This window comes from Nelumbo lutea, chromosome 6 (assembly GCF_056320005.1).
Source record: "Nelumbo lutea isolate HS-2025 chromosome 6, American lotus-T2T, whole genome shotgun sequence".
Lineage (NCBI taxonomy): Eukaryota > Viridiplantae > Streptophyta > Magnoliopsida > Proteales > Nelumbonaceae > Nelumbo > Nelumbo lutea.
Genome location: NC_142689.1, coordinates 73,074,395 through 73,091,122, shown reverse-complemented (window position 1 = coordinate 73,091,122; position 16,728 = coordinate 73,074,395). Strand labels below are relative to the sequence as shown.

General features: G+C 42.8%; 1 protein-coding gene across 2 annotated transcripts; it reads left to right on the top strand.

The window, feature by feature from the left end:
• Positions 1–12,487: 12,487 nt before the first annotated feature.
• On the top strand, positions 12,488–14,971 carry LOC148849651 (chitinase-like protein 1). 2 transcript variants are annotated; one of them, XM_088950451.1, is made up of 5 exons: positions 12,488–12,613; positions 12,709–12,863; positions 12,939–13,394; positions 13,604–13,757; positions 14,242–14,971. In XM_088950451.1, exons 3-5 carry the CDS (start codon positions 13,037–13,039, stop codon positions 14,654–14,656), a joined length of 927 nt encoding a protein of 308 aa, XP_088806577.1. In that variant the 5' UTR covers positions 12,488–12,613; positions 12,709–12,863; positions 12,939–13,036; the 3' UTR covers positions 14,657–14,971. The 2 variants fall into 2 exon arrangements, with proteins under 2 accessions (XP_088806577.1, XP_088806579.1); XM_088950453.1 differs by having other exon boundaries at positions 12,508–12,613; positions 13,036–13,394.
• The last annotated feature ends 1,757 nt before the right edge of the window (positions 14,972–16,728 follow it).

The window sequence follows — 16,728 nt, the reverse complement described above, 5'->3', positions numbered from 1 at the left end:
TTGTAACGATCACAACCCGAAACGTCTAGAACTTATTTTGGAAGAACATAGTGTGCCGCTTCGAGTTACCTCGGGTATTGATTTCTGATAATGGTAAGCAGTTCGAGGACATCAAATTCCAGAACTAGTGCCAAGACATGGGGATCCGACAGAACTTCACTCCGGTCGCACACCCTCAAGCAAACGGTCAAGCAGAGGTCACGAACAGAGCTATCATCTGCGGACTGAAGGCATGGTTAGACCGAGTTAAAGGACTATGGGTAGATGAGCTGCCTAGTGTTCTGTGGGCTTACCGAACCACTGAGAAGACCGCCATAGGAGAGATTCCCTTCAACCTCACCTATGGCACCGAGGCAATCATCCCAGCTGAGATCGATGTTCCCTCGCTACGACTGGAAGCATATGACGACAAAGCGAATGAAGACGAGCTACGTACCAACCTCGACCTACCTGACGAGGTAAGGGACCTCGCATATATCAGGACCGCAGCTTACCTGCAAAGAGTAGCTCGGTACTATAACGCCATGTTCAAGAAGCGGAACCTCTGCGCTGGCAACCTGGTCCTTTGTAAAGTTATGGTACCAGAGCCTGGCGTTGGCAAGCTCGGACCGAATTGGGAACGACCCTACCGAGTGAAACGGGTGCTCGGGGAAGGAACATACGAGCTTAAAACCCTTGAAGGGAAACAAGTACCTCGGGCATGGAATATTGCCAACTTAAGGTAGTATTACCTGTAACACTTAAGTAGACCATGCATCACTCCCAGAGCCTAAGGGCCGAAATGCCGAGCTAACACGACCTCGACGCAATAAGACCTAATCGCATCTATGGCATGGGCGAACTATTGAGTAGACAATGCATCACTCTTAGAGCCTAAGGGCCAAAATGCTAAGCTAACACGACCTCGGCGCAATGAGACCCAGTCGCCTCCATGGCATGGGTGGACTCCAAGGGTAGACTATAAGTCACCCCCTCAGCCTAAGGGCTAAAAACACCGAGCTAACCAAGACCTTAGCATGATGAAATACTTAGCTGCTTTGCCAGCGAAGGCAAAGTATGAAGTATCAGAGGCGTAAGCAGTTCAGGCCTGAATCCTACGAAGCCAATCTCGTCTTAATACATCGGTTGGACCGGATAAAGTACAACCTACAAACATACAATTCAGGCATACACGGTAACTACTTCACGGTATACTATAAAAATGTCTCAGTATTTACAGAAAAAATTATTCGATTATTGGGGAACAATCAATATACTTCTAATGCCGAATCATGATCAACTAGGACAGAAATAAAGCATTGGGTCAAGCTTTTCTTTGGTGTCAAGGTAATAGCTATGAATAGTCACCGACTCCCAGGAAAGGGTAGAAGAATGGGACCTATTGTGGGACATACAATGCATTACAAACGTATGATCATTACGCTTCAACCGGGTTATTCTATTCCACCTCTTAGAAAGAAAATAACTTAAATCAAAATACTTAATTACACGACGATACATTTATACAAAACTTCTACCCAGAGCACACGCAATGGAGCCGTAGACAGTCAAGTGAAATCCAATCCACGAAATAATTTGATCTATGGACAGCATCGTTGTGGTAAAGGTCGTAATGCCAGAGGAATCATTACCGCAGGGTGGCTTCAATCTCCCCTCTACAAACCAAAAATTGAAGATTTAGTTACGATTAGAAATATACTTCGCGATTTCATAATATAATCCAATTTTTTCAATTTATAATTGACCCTTGGATATGGAAATATATTCTTCCTCAAATCTGTCATTGAGAGGGCCTTCTGAAAGGCGCACTCCTTCACGGACCATGGCTTATAGCCATGCCGGTCAAAGGTCCGAAACAGCGTCTTGGTATCAGAGCCAGGTTCACATCTAAATCAGCCTGTAAAAATGGTTTTAGCGGTTTGAGGGGATGCTAAAGGGAATCATTTTCAGCGTCTTGGTGTCCTCGTCGCTCAACCAATTTTTCAGTCCTGGGCACGCTCAAGCCACCGGATGCAAATCCTTCTCCGATTTGAGTTTAGGTGCTTTATCTGTCTTTGGTTTTATCGCTTGTTGCTTTGTCTGGTTCAATAATACCGCTTATCCTAGTGAGTTTTATGGGCCTACTGGGCCAGAAGCTTCTCAAGCTCAAGCATTTACTTTTCTGGTTAGAGACCAACGTCTTGGGGCTAATGTGGGATCTGCTCAAGGACCTACTGGTTTAGGTAAATATCTAATGCGTTCCCCGACCGGAGAGGTCATTTTTGGAGGAGAAACTATGCGGTTTTGGGATCTCCGTTCTCCCTGGTTGGAACCTCTAAGGGGTCCCAATGGTTTGGACTTGAGTAGGCTTAAAAAAGACATACAACCTTGGCAAGAACGTCGTTCCGCGGAATATATGACTCATGCTCCTTTAGGTTCTTTAAATTCCGTGGGTGGCGTAGCTACCGATATCAATGCAGTCAATTATGTCTCTCCTAGAAGTTGGTTAGCTATCTCTCATTTTGTTCTAGGATTCTTCCTATTCGTGGGTCATTTGTGGCATGCGGGAAGGGCTCGTGCAGCTGCAGCAGGATTTGAAAAAGGAATTGATCGTGATTTTGAACCTGTTTTTTCTATCTTCCCATTCATTACCTGTGGGCCCTTCTTCCCCTAACTCTTTCCATTCTACCAATGAACAATCTATAATAATTCGCAAATCCAGATCGTCTAATTGTTCTCTGATAGCACCCGCTCCAGTAGATATTTCTAGATTTCGAAATGTATCAAAGCCTCGGGTAGTAAAAAAAAGTGGGATGCTGTATTTCCAGGATTGGATTTCATATTCGAATAAACCTCGTAATCGTAAGAAAGTAGGTTTTTTAGCTATGGGCCTAGCAAAAGAAAAATTGGGATAGGTTCCTATGCGATCTCTCTCCCCCCCCCCCTAAAAATCGGACGTGAAGGTTTCCTTTCATCCAGCTCAAGTAGTTACACCAAATAAAGATAAAAAGGGGTTCTCGCTTTCAAATTTTGTTCTAGAAAACCCCAAACTACTCTCAAGTTCCCAATGAAGACCAACCAACATTTCATTGATCCATTCTTCTTTTTATTTAGATTTTCTGAATTCCTAATTCAATTAAGATAAGACATAAATAAATATGAAATTCTTGAGTAGTCTACTTCCCTTCGAATGATGAATCCCCTTATAAAGGAAAACACTAAGGATAGCTTGGGGTAATAATTACCGAAAAATCCTATTTTGGGTATGTAGCTCTAATAGCTCAAGTGATGAGATCGCTTTGGCAAAAAATAAAAGAGCACACCATATTTAACAGAAAAAAAAAAATTTCATTACTAATAAAGAAAAATCAAGCTAAAAAATCTCGGGAAAGTTCAACAATAAGTAAAAAAATTGGCATAACTGCCCAAGAAGAAGATTTTTGAAAACCAAGTTTTGGCACCTGGGAACCACAAGAAGTCAATCAGAAAAGCAGAAAAACAGAGTCGTCAGCCTCAAGGGTCCACCTTCTCCACCTCGTCCTCGTCCTCCGGGGAGTCAAGCTCCTCCTCCTCCGCCTGGTCTGCCGTCTCGGGAGCCAGGCCCTTCATTGTGATGTCGTCGAGGTTGAGCCCAGAGAACTTCTTTCGGACTAACCAGCGATAGAGTTTGAATCCGGAATAGTGCGAGCTTGAGCCATACTCCACTTGGAGGTCGTGATACTCCTAGGAGTCCTTAAGGTCCCAGACTGCCTTAGCCCGCTTGGCCTCCACCATGGTGTCGAAGTTCTGAGTTCGGTCTAGAAGTGTAGACTCTAAGTCCTGAACCTGCTGGCGAAGGAGCTCTCTCTCCGCTGCCACCCTCGACTCCTCCTCCCTATAGTGTGCACTCTCCTTAGAAAGCTTGGCGATCTACGCTTCCTGGTCACGGGCGAGCAGCTCCTGGGCCTCGCTCCCCTTACGAGTTTGAAGGAGCTCACCTTGGGCCTGGTCGAGCTCGCCCTAGAGCTTCTAAACGAGGACCCTTTGATTATGAGCGTCACCAGAGTGGATGTTGGTCTGGAGGGCCATGGTGTGGATGGCGGAGTTCACCTGCCAAACAAGGGACTAAGGTTAGAAAACAGCAAAAAAAGGGAAAGAATGAGAAGAGAAGGACCACTTACCACCATACAATGAGAGGCGGCGAGTGCGACGAGCGACCTGGGCTCCATCTCCCCCCACTTAGCGACCTCCTCGTGGCAGGTCGCCCTTCGACTCTTCTGCCCAGCCACGAGGTAGTCATTAACATCCTCCCAGTCCCCCACCGGGAGCTGTGGGTAGGGGAATGGGCGGGAAGGACCATGAGGAATCACCCCTTGCCTCGAGAGCTCGCCCTTCTTGAGGTCACCCTCTCCGGCACCTCCTTCAGACGGGGTCGGTGGAACTTCAGGCGGTGGAGAAACAAAGTCTGGCTCAGCAGACTCGAACTCAGTGCCCCCAGAAGTAGGAGTTTAGTTAGGATGCAACCTCTTCGCCTTACGCTTCTGGAAGCTGGAAAGGAGGCGGCATGTGTCAATACTAGACATGATGGCTACAAAAAAACCACAAGGTATTAGTCCAGTAAAAAAGAAAATATATGTATACACATATGATATACTTTTACAAGGCACTACGCGACCTAAAAGGCAGCCTACCTGGACTCAGGCCAGCCTGAGCGAGCTTCTCCTCGGTCAAGTAATCTGAACAGAGAAGGCCTACGGCTGCATAAGACAATAGCGTTTTCTGAGTTTCAGAGTCCAACTCAACCCTGGGGTCCTGGATGGCGCCCCTCCAAGAGGTTGAAAAGGTCCACCCCTTGGGGTTATGGACCACAAAATAGTCCCGCTTCCAGGTGGGAACCCTGTTCGGCAGGTCGTGTAGGAGCTTAAAGCCGCAGCGGGGAGAAATATAATAAGAACGCCTTTCCGGATGCGCTCCGGGAGTGGCATTCTTAATGCAAAGAATGGAAGAAAATATATCGAGATCAAGGGGGAGACAATACTCATAACACAGGGAAATAATCCCAACTACATTTCGGATGGCGTTGGGATGGAACTGGTCAATGGTGACGTTGAAATGATTCAACACCTCCACTATTAGAGGGTGTAGAGGAAGACACAGGCCAGCCTCGAGCTGTTCCAGGAAAATTACTATGTCATTGGGACCATGCTCCCAGGGAAAGTTACCAGAGGGGAGACTGTAGATAAGGTCCACAGGAAGGTGAAAGTAACAAACTAGAGATCTGAGTCTCTCCATCGTCATAGAGGAGGGACCGAAGGTGTCGGGCTCTCAGCCCCGAGAAGTAGAAACCACATCGCCGAAGGCCTCCCAAGCCTCTGGAGCTTGCTCCCAAGCTCTCCCTGAGCTCGAGGGGGCATCGTCGTCCTGGTTACCGTCCCGGGGATAAACGTGGTGCGGATACCCAAACATGATTGGCAGAATGATTAAGACTCACCGGAAAGCTGAAACGGTGTGAACAGAAGAGCTCAGGCAGAGTAGATGGATGTGCAACCTTAGAATCCGAAGATAGCAAGTTAGCGTGAAAGAAAATGAGGCCTAGGGGCCCTCCTATTTATAGCCACTGTGCCCCAAGATCAACGGTCCAGATTGAGACAGATCTGACGATTCGCAGTCAAGATGGCCGCACGTCTTCTGAAACCGAAATGTGACTGGCTGCATGTCTTTCTCGACATTCGAAACATCATAAATCCCCTGACTTCTACGCATGCATTTAATGCGAGTAGTCAATCAAGTTTGAACTTCGGTCAAATCCACCTGTCACACTTCATGAACTCCCCACGCTAAGGTAGCACTCTTAGCCCGAGGAGTGGGGGGCAATTGATGGAGATTGATTTGACCCGACCCCTTGAGACAATGACACGTGGACCTGACTCAGCACAAGCAACAGCTCAGTGCCACAGCTTGACTACGACCAAGTAACAAGCCTGTAGTACAGCTCGCTACGTCATAGCTCGCTATAGGGGGAGCTCGCTACAACGCAAGCTCGATGTCCCCCGAGCTACTGAAAGGGAATACTCCAAGACTATCCCAACTCGCAAGCTAGGGTAACCAGCTCGCTCCAACACTTAGGAAAAAAGACTGCCCCAAAGACAATCTCGATGAGGATCACCTTGAAGTACCCCTGGGAGCTCGTTACGAAGTAGCTCGCGACAAGATAGCTCACTGCGCGATAGGGTAGCTCGCGACTAAGTGACGCGATGCTCTCAGGAAGCTTCTATCTGACAAGACCATACCCGTCAAACTGCACCACGTCTCTTGACTGACGGTGCAGTCCCTGCCCATTCAACAAACTGTGCCCACGTCTATCGACAGATGGTGACGTGCCTGTCCTCCCGGGACGTGTCACCCATCCAATTGGGTAGTACCCTGCAATAGTCATCTGCACAGCCCTGACAAGTAACAGCTGTGACAGAAGCCTAGTGGCGGTTATGCCCGATTTGACAAGAACGCCCCTATAAAAGCTCCTTAGTCGAAGGGGAGAGGGATCTCTGATTTTGAGTCATTTCCCCCTGCATTCTAACTTAAGCTTCAGAGTATTCCCACCGGACAAATCCCTCGGGAATCCTTCACCTTCTTTTTATCAAGTGTCGTCCGTTGCCAGCTAGAAGCCAGTCAGCAGCCAACTAAGAGTGTCTAGATCGTGCTACATCATTGATCAATAGGAATGTCAAGGACATCCATAGTAGGAGTAGGGTTAGGGAGAGGACTTACCTTCTAGGAGTCTAATGGTGTCAGTTGCTCAGTGTTTAGTTGCTCCACATCTCTACCACATTGTTGATCTCTATGGCATGTACGTTGGAAGACATGAAAAGGAGCAAGGTCCGGAATAGAAGGAAGAGATACCTGAACCTACTTCTCCTCTTCCACGCTACTACTCTCCTCCTGAGGAGAAGCAGGGAAGAATGGCTCATACTCATAGAAGGACACACCCATAGACACAAAAAACTTATGACTAACGGGATCAAATCACCAATACCCTTTTTGAGAGGAGGGATACCCCAGAAAGATACAAGGAATGGACCGAGGGTCTAACTTACCTCGAGATGGAGACAAATCATTAATAAAGGCATGACAACCAAAGAATCTCATGGGAATGGAAAATAAAGGAGACTGAGGGTACAATAACCGATGAGGGGCCATGTAGTTCAGCACTTTAGAGGGCATACGATTGATGATATAAGTAGTCGCAAGTATAGCATCCATCCAAAACCTTTTTGGAACATACATGTGTTTTTTCTCTCTGCAACACCATTTTGTTGTGGTGTTCTAGTGCATGAGCTCCCAATGGAAGTATTCTTTTGCATTGTCGGATTGGAAGATCAGTATTATAACATGGACTTGCGTAAATACCATAATCTGGAAGTCTTTCACAATCTTTGGAACTTCATCTCTACTACGCATAGGAATTATCCATGTATAGCAAGAGTAATCATCAATCAATGTGATAAAGTACATATATCCGTCCTTAAAGATTACATTAGTAGGCCCCCATACATCAGAATACACAACATGAAAATGAACATTTGATCTTTTATTACCTGAGTGAAAAGTTGTTCTATATTGTTTGCTCAACTGACACGTTTGACATGGGGACTCTAACACTGAACAAGACTTCAATAAAATCGGAAACAAAGACTATTATTTCAAAAGAAGCATGACCTAAACGACTATGCCACAAAAAAATTTGACTCTTATTTGACTGACTATGTGACTCGAGGATGACACCGAGAGACCATCTTTGTTATCGAGAACATAGAGACCATCCACTAGGTTCCCTCTACCAATCGTCCTCCCAAAAGTTAGGTCTTGTAAAACACATGAGTCAGCAAAAAATGTTACACTATAGTTTAAAGAGCTTGTAATACTACTAATTGAAAGCAAATTTATAAGAAGTTGAGGGACATGCAATACACAATTCAGGTTAAGGCCATGGGGAAGAGATATTGATCATTGGCCTACAATGGAGGAAAAAAAGCCATCTGCAAGTCTCACTCTATCCCTTCCTGACAAAAGGCTATAAGTCTAAAACAAGTTCAGCTTACCAGTCATGTGGTTGGAGGCGCCTGAGTCAATGATCCAAGGGGAATCCGTGGGAGTGACATGGAATGCAGAAGCTGTATTACCTGAAGTAGAGGCAGTACCAGTGACTGAGCTGTCTATGTGTCACAAAGCCCTACCATAAGATTCCAGGTGTTCTCTGAAGGAATTCATTATATCTTCCTTGGGGTCAGAATTATTAAGGTGGTCCCGGGTACTACCGGCAACCTGAGTATCTTGGGTTGCCACATGTGTTGTGTTCATCTTCTTCTGACCTTGACCTTTACCCTATTCTTAGTGTCACTTTTCTTCCCCGTGGAGTTATTATTCATTGCAGCCAAAGCAACTTGTTGCTCCCCCTCAGCTGTAACCATCACACTCCGCCTGTTTTCTTCTGATTGAACAAGAGAGTACCTCATGAACCGACGAAAACTCTTTGCTTCCTAGGATTTGAACCCTCAACGGTTCATATGCAGGGTTCAGTCCCAACAGGATGGCAAACACACATTGCTGAGAGACCAGCTTCCTGTAGGCCTTAGCATCATCATCATGTTTCCACTCTATAGCCTAATAATGATCAAATTCTTTCCATATGGAGGTAAGGGCTGAATAATACGAAGACAAACTACGGTTTCCCTGTTTACAGGTTGAAGAATCAGCTTGTAACTGGTAAACCTTGGCATAATACCTTTGCTCAAAATATGTAGTTTTGGCATGTTCCCAGATCTCACTAGCGGTGTCTGCCCACATAAAGTTCTTCTTCATATCAGGTTCCATGGTTGCGAGGAGTCAAGACATTACCATACTATTTTCTTGGTCCCACCTATCATGTTCAATTGTCTCAACCTTGGGTTTTTTCACCATTCCATTTATGTAACAACTTTATCCCTTGCCGTTACATAGAGTTTTACGCTTTTAGCCCACTCCAAGTAGTTCAGACCATTTAAAGGGGTAATTGGTATGAGAAACATCATGTTTTCACCTCCCATAGCAGTTGTGCTGCAGGTTGGTGTAACCCCCGATGAAGTTGTTTCATAATTTGTCATACACTGCTGAAAACAGTCCAAACACCACACAACTACACAACAGCCACAAGCAGAATACCAACCCTCAAGGAATTTACTTCTAGGATGTGAGGAAGAGAACAAGACACTACTGAAATCAACTCTGAGATGGTTTAGTCATTAAACAAGCCCGGTAATCAATCCAACACAACCAAGGCAGATATTACTATCAATCCAACTGCAACTCATACAGTCTAACAGTCTAGCATCCAAGCAAATATATAGAACCAAGGAATAAGCCCTTCACACCATTGGTTGAAAAAGACAAAAACAAGAACACACCTGTCCAGTACCTATACGAAGGTGCCAACCTAAAATCGACTTCATAGCATTGAACAGAGAAGGAAGAGAGTCTCTATCAACATTGCCCTTCTCCTACTAGGGTTTCCTTGATATTACGGCCAAGGAAAAAACCACAGGAGGTGCCGCCAGTAATCTGCTAGGGTTTCTCTGTCTTCCACGTCCAAGAATTTAAAGAAGGAAGAAAAGGCGAAGTAGGTTCAAAATAGGAGGGATCGAAGGTCTTTTACAACCCAAAAAACCTTGCTCTTATACCATGTAATCATTCATGGAGAGGGGGACGAGAGAGAGAGAGAGAGAGAGAGAGAGAGAGAGAGAAAGAGAAGAAAGAGAGATACAATTGAGAGGAAAGGAAAAATCACTACTACCGCCAGTTCTCTATTTATATTAACTTAGTAAAAATAATAAAAATTACAAGTATGCCCCTAGCGGCACACCCTATAACTAAACTAATAAGAAAAAAAAAGAAACGTAACTAACTGACAGTATCTTCTGAAGTCAGCCTACTAACCGCAACTACAAAGTAATAATTAAATAAGCCTTACAACAGTGGCCTCACTCCCAATTGGTGTTGTGGATCAACTCAGTTCTTCTACTGGATTTGGTTATGGTTGGCGGGTTGTTGATTCTAATTCAATCTGACATGCAAGTTCTAGCCAACATTTTGGTTTTGTTGTTGTTGTTGTTGCATCCTTGCCATGGCGGCAACTCGCTCTTCCCAAGTCTTCGTATGTAAGTTCATTCCACGAATATATTGCACCAATTCATTGAATTGACACACATCAATCCCAATAGGAACTGCTAAAGGCTAGATTGGAGGGTGAGGCGCGTTCATGTTATGCAAGGGAAAGATGGGATTTTGCATGACAGGGACACCTGTCAAGGTCAAGGGCATGGTGAACTGCCCAATAGTCACAAAGGGGACCTCAGGGTGTATTGTAGGTTGGTCCTGCCCCCTGTTGTTGAGTTGTTGTTGACGGGAGCGTTGCTAGAGGATGTCATTGAAGATATGCTTGAGGAATGGATGTGAGAGCATGGCTTTTTATACAATGATCCCACAGACGGTGCCAATTGATGATGCGTGATTTGGTGCTCATTGCTGGTGGATAGCTCAGAGTGCTTGGGCTGCTTTACCCGGGGTAGGCACTCCGATGCTCAAGTTAGCGAACTTGAGATTTTGGAGAGAGTTGAAGAGCGAAAGAGCTACAGCTAAATTGTGCATCCCTTCTTCAAGGGAGGGGACACCTTTATATAGGCGTAAGAAACCAGGAACTGCCTATAACGCGTCAGAGATTCTCAGGAAACCATGTCCGCCATGTCTGGAGGAGATCTCTCAGCCAGATACGTGATCCACACAGAGGGATAAGGTCCATCCAATCAATTCTAATGCGGACGGTGCAAAAAAACGGGCCTAACGGTCGAGCATTATGATCTTGGAGAAGTCGGAGATGATAATCCACTTAAGGAGGTCACTTGGCAGGTCGATAGCTGAAGTCAAGTCAAGTCAGCAAAAGCGGGTTACCTTTCATGCTGGCCTAATGTCTTGACAAGACTAGGGTAGTCTAGTGGAAGTAGGTCGCATCATACTTTGACCTGAGGTCCCATCTAGCTATTCACAGTTCAGTCTACTGGGGTGGCCCCGAGGTCATTGATGTAGTTGTTAAGTGTCCGAGGTGATATGCTTACGTGGTGCCGTGGTGTACCCCAGCTGTTTTGCGATGCCACGTCTTAATGTCATTGGAGGATCAAATTACCCCTCATCAATAATTATTTTAAAACGGGTCCATTAAGACCCGTATGCTATATGGTTATGATTATAACCATGTATATAATACTACTACTACTACTACTACTACTACTACTACTACTAATAATAATAATAATAATAATAATAATAAGGGAAAATTCCCGATTAGTACCCTATACTTTAGGTCTAGTGCCACTTTGGTCCCCAAACTTTAAAATGCGACAATTTAGTATCCAAGCTTTCAAAACGTGACAATCCAGTACCTAGGGCTGTTCATAAGAAGGCCCAACCCGACCAAACCGACCAATCTAGACTGACCCAACCCGAGTCAGTTGGGTTTTCATCAGCATGGGTTGGTTTCGAGTTGTGCAAATTTCTAAACCGATGATTCGGGTTGGTTTCGGTTTTCACACAAGAAAACCAAAACCGACTTAGTTCCTAGTTCAAACATGAAGTTTCAAAGCCCATTAGGCCACCTACTTTTTGAATGGTTGCAAGAAAGTTTGGATTAGTGAATAGTGATTAATGAACAAGTTTTGTGATTAAATTTTCATTTAAATTTTATCATAGGAGATGGTTGAAATGATGTTCAATTTATGACTATTTTTAAAATTAGCAAGATGTTATCACAGGGATGAATTTAGAATCGAAACCGACCCAACCAGACTCAAACCGACCAGGTTGGTTTTGCTTAATACTGGGTAGGTTTCAGTTTCTATGTTAGATAACCCGACCAGGTCGGGTCGGTTGGAAACACCATAGTAAATCGACCCAACCCGACCCGTGAACAACCCTACCAATACCTGTCATTAGCTAGTTGTTAATCTATCTTTAAGTGACATTTTAAAAAGACATAAATGTCCTTCGAGTGTCATCTAATTTTCTTTATCAACCATCTAAACATTGACAACTTTCTTGAATAGAAGAAGCAAGGATTTGGGATTTATAAAAAAAAAAGAAGCAAACATTTGGGACTATTAATTTTTTGTTCATTTTGTTCAATGTTTGCCTAGTTGATAAAGAAAATTAGATGATACTCAAAGGGCATTTATGTTTTTTTTTTTCTAATATCACTTAACGGCTCATAACAACTAATTAACGATAGGTACTCAATTGTCACATTTTAAAAGTTCTGAATTATTGCATTTTATAAGTTTGAAGACCAAAGTGACAATAGACCTAAATTACATGATACTAATTGAGAATTTCCCTAATAATAAATTATTAAATAAATAATAATAATGATTTAAATACAATAACAATAATAATTATTAAATTAATAATAATAATAATAAATATATTGATAATAAAAAGTCTCACTTCCGTTAGAAGGGCTCCCAATTTCACACGGAAACAGCTCGTTAGAAAGGCTCACTGCCGACAGAGAACTTGGTATTTTTTCACTTCACAGTTTCACGAAGTGTCGGTGGTATGACGGATGGGATGAGAGGTTTGTCCAGCTGGTTTTGCTTAACTCTCTAACATCTTTGTAAGACATATCCACCATCAACCGCAGATTAGCCATTGAAACTTATGAAGTTGCAGGTGATTTACGCATGTGGGACTGGTAGCATCTAGAACATGAAAGAGCCCTGATCTAATTCTTTTGTCTTCCTCGCAAGACATAGGAAAGAAAGAAACGTTCCTCCTACCAAGGAGGGGGAATATAATCTTCAGTTTCTAGTTTCTGCTACTGTGAGGTGAGCATTCTCATTTTTGCTAAACCTTTCTCCTTATCAAGATTTCCTTTGAGAGGTGTCACTCGTGGTTTGCAGATCCTTTTTTTGGTCAATTGATTGTGTTCTCCTCTTGGTTCTCCTTCCTCGGAAGAAATTTGATCTAAAACGCGATTCTGATCCACTATTTTCCTAGAATGGAGATCAAATGGACATCATTCGTTTTAGCAATGGTGGTAGCGATGGCCATGTGGGGGAATGTGAGTGAAGCAAAGGGGAAAAAGGAGAAGGTGTGCACCAAGGGATGGGAATGCCAAGGCTCCAAGTACTGTTGCAACCTAACCATCTCCGACTACTTCCAGGTCTACCAGTTCGAGAACCTGTTCTCCAAGCGCAACTCCCCGATCTCTCACGCCGTTGGATTCTGGGACTACCAGTCTTTCATCCTCGCATCCACCCTTTTCCAGCCCCTCGGCTTTGGCACCACCGGCGGTAAGCTTATGCAGATGAAGGAGATCGCCGCCTTCCTTGGGCATGTTGGCAGCCAGACTTCCTGTTAAGTATTAGATCTCTTTTTCATTTGATGTTTAGGTATTTTCTTTTATACCATTTTAGATGATTGGCATCTCTTCAGAGGCAATTTAAATACGTAATAGAATATGGTTACAGTGGAGATTTGGTCTTGTATTGCATAAATTAATAATGATTTGGATGATTATGTTTGGGATTTCAGTGCTCATTGTCTTCAATCGATTTGGATTCAGGTGGTTACGGTGTTGCCACTGGAGGGCCCTTAGCCTGGGGGCTCTGCTACAACCATGAAATGAGCCCGAGCCAAGCCTACTGTGATCCCAATTACCTCTACCCTTGCTCTCCCGGAGTTCAATACTATGGCCGGGGTGCGTTGCCCGTTTACTGGTATGTAATTTTTCTTCTCCGGATGTTTTTCTTCTTCCATTATCTGATGTCAAATTATATGGATACAAGCTAGTAGTAGTAATTCTCTTAATATATTATTTGGCTGCCTCCTGAAATGGAATTAATTTAGATTTAGTTCTGCACGGCATTTAAACTTGTGCAACCGCCGTCTTAATTTGCTAAGGAAAATTGGAGGTAAGTTCATTTAAAAAAAATGAACTGTCTGGTATTTAACGAAAAAGGGCGCCATCTTAGGTGTTAAACATCTGCTTTAACATGTAAAGGAAAAGCAACGAAATCATTTAATTTCATTACCAATAAAAAATCTTTTAATTTCATTTTGCACTCAAATCAGCTATTTGATTTTGTGAGAAAATTATTTCTGAAGTGAGATTACGAGATATTATTCTTGTTGCTGCTACTACTGCTCTCGCCACTGCTACTGATGATGGTGGTGGTGATATGATGATGATGGTTGTATTAGGAACTACAATTACGGGATCATCGGGGATGGTTTGAAGGTGGATCTGTTGAACTATCCTGAATATCTGGAACAGAATGCTACTCTGGCATTCCAAGCTGCTATGTGGAGGTGGATGAACCCGATCAAGCCGAAGCAGCCATCAGCCCATGATGTCTTCGTTGGAAACTGGAAGCCTACCAAGAATGACACTTTGGCCAAACGTGTTCCTGGTTTTGGAGCCACCATGAATATTCTCTATGGGGACCGGGTGTGCAGTCAGGGTGACATTGATTCCATGAACGTCATTATCTCCCACTACCTCTATTACCTTGATCTACTGGGGGTTGGTAGAGAGCAGGGAGGTGCCCATGATATTCTGACATGTGCAGAACAGGTAGCATTCAACCCTTCTTCATCTTCATCCTCATCTTCCTAAGATGCCGCTGCAATTTCAATTGTAGTACAAACCCCCCCGGTTGTGAAACTGTCCTTGATCAAGCACAGCTTAATAAAGGGTAAGTGTTCTTTTGCCATGTCAAGACAGATTATTTGAATCCGAAGGTGAAAGGACAAGTTTTTTGTTCATTGTTACTTTGGAGTGTTTGCATTGCCCGTGGCATCATATTGTAACATGTTTATGTATGGTTCTGTTTAAAAATGTTAATTGTCCGTTTATTGTGTGATTACTACATTAAACAATAATTCAAACTGCTTTCTTGTTAGAATTTCATGTATAAGTTTCATTTGCAAAGTCTTGCTTTCCATGAATGTACAGATTCAATGATATCAAAACTGTGTTCATACTATTGAAATGGCAAAAAGTGGCTATATTATGGTTATTGTTGATAAGTTGGTTCTTGCCATCTGATTCAATCTCCCAGCCTAGTCCTATTACAGGGGTCATCTTTTCAGCCCGACCCGGTCTGGAAATTCCAGGCTTGGGCCTAGGTAGTCTTCAGGCCCGGCCCTGATTTGGGCCCACAAATTGCCCGGTCCAGTTATGCATGTCTTCCTATAGTTTTGAAATTGCAGTAGAAAGGGTCATATAGCAGTGTACATGGCCAAAACTGAAGTAAATTATTATAGATGGTTCTTTTGATGCCTGCTAAGAGGGCACCATAAGGAATCATTTATATGGGTTGATTAAAATTTACGAGTCACCAAGAAGAAATGGCAACGATGGACAAGAAACCACAAAGAACCTAATTTTATTGGCTTATTGTAGATGCAATATGAATTATTTCATATTTTAGGTGTTACTTGGATTGGTCCTCTTCACCATCGAGTTATGAAGTAGATATTGATCCAGCGCTTACCAATTACCATTGGACTTTGCTATATATGTCGAACTATGTTTACAAGGCATTTTGGGTTAGTAATCATATGCTTTGTTCTCGAATCAAACTTGGTGTATAATTTTGAGCATTTTGTTACTAATTAAATGGCAACAACATAATATTTGTTAAGTGATACTTGTTACTAAGTTCTCTGTTTTTTGAGTGATGGTGTTAGAATTATTGTTATCATATTTGATAACATTATTATTTATATATTAAATATTATTATTCATAATGTGTTTATATGTTATTCTCTAATATTTTTAATTCATCATGTACATTATTTATGTATTTTAAGATCCAAGGCATTCTTGTTTCATTTCTTACACTACTTGTATGCATCAGGGAAGATTCTTCTATGAGCTGACCACCCGTGAACCCAACCTGAAAAAATAGGGTTGGGGTCTCATATCTAGCCACCCGAATTTGAGAATGACCCACCCAACACTAATCAGAAAAATCAGGTTGGTCACAAGTCAACTTGCTGACCTAATTGCCAAGTCTAGGTGGGACCATTTATGTATTCTTAGAAGTTTTTACTCTTTAATCTCTAGTATTTAGTCTTTTACCTTTTATTGTTTATTCTTTGTATTTTCAAGTTTTTCTTTTATGTCTGGAATTTTAAGGTTAATTCAATTAATTTTGGCATTTTTCATGTGGACTAGAGAACCGAAAAGATAGCTTCATAAGATAAGTAAGAAATGCCAAAGAAAAAAAAAAATATCACCATCAAAACAAACTCGAAACACAAACAAAAGCAAAGCAAAAGAATCGAGCTAGGATGATTAACCATAGAACAACATTGACGAACCAGACTAGAAAGAGAAAAAGAAGTGCAAGGTGAGACGATGGGTGAAAAATCCATCATGCCTGAAGAAATGGCGCTTTAACAGAGGGAAAGAACAGAGAAAATTTGGAAGTTCAAAGCAGATCTGAAGAACAAATTCTATAGTTGCAGAGATGAAGTTTTTAGATATTCAAAGAAGATTTATTTTTTTTCAAGAAGAAAACTTAGAAGCTCTTTTTAATTTCATTTTTTTTTCTGCTTTCTTCTTCTTCTTCAGTTGCAGAGAGATAGAGAGAGAGTAGGAGATGGTGGTGGGTGTTGGGTGGGCTAAAACACTCAAAGCAAGACGTTGCAAAACCCTCCCCTATTTACCTCGTTAGTTCG

What these genes read in the sequence shown, in the direction of transcription:
- LOC148849651 (XM_088950451.1), top strand. Translation starts at nt 13,037, where the DNA reads ATGGAGATCAAATGGACATCATTCGTTTTAGCAATGGTGGTAGCGATG. An exon ending in TGTTGGCAGCCAGACTTCCT is followed by an intron (nt 13,395 to 13,603) that starts GTTAAGTATTAG and finishes ATTTGGATTCAG; the next exon opens with GTGGTTACGGTGTTGCCACT. An exon ending in GGTGCGTTGCCCGTTTACTG is followed by an intron (nt 13,758 to 14,241) that starts GTATGTAATTTT and finishes TGGTTGTATTAG; the next exon opens with GAACTACAATTACGGGATCA.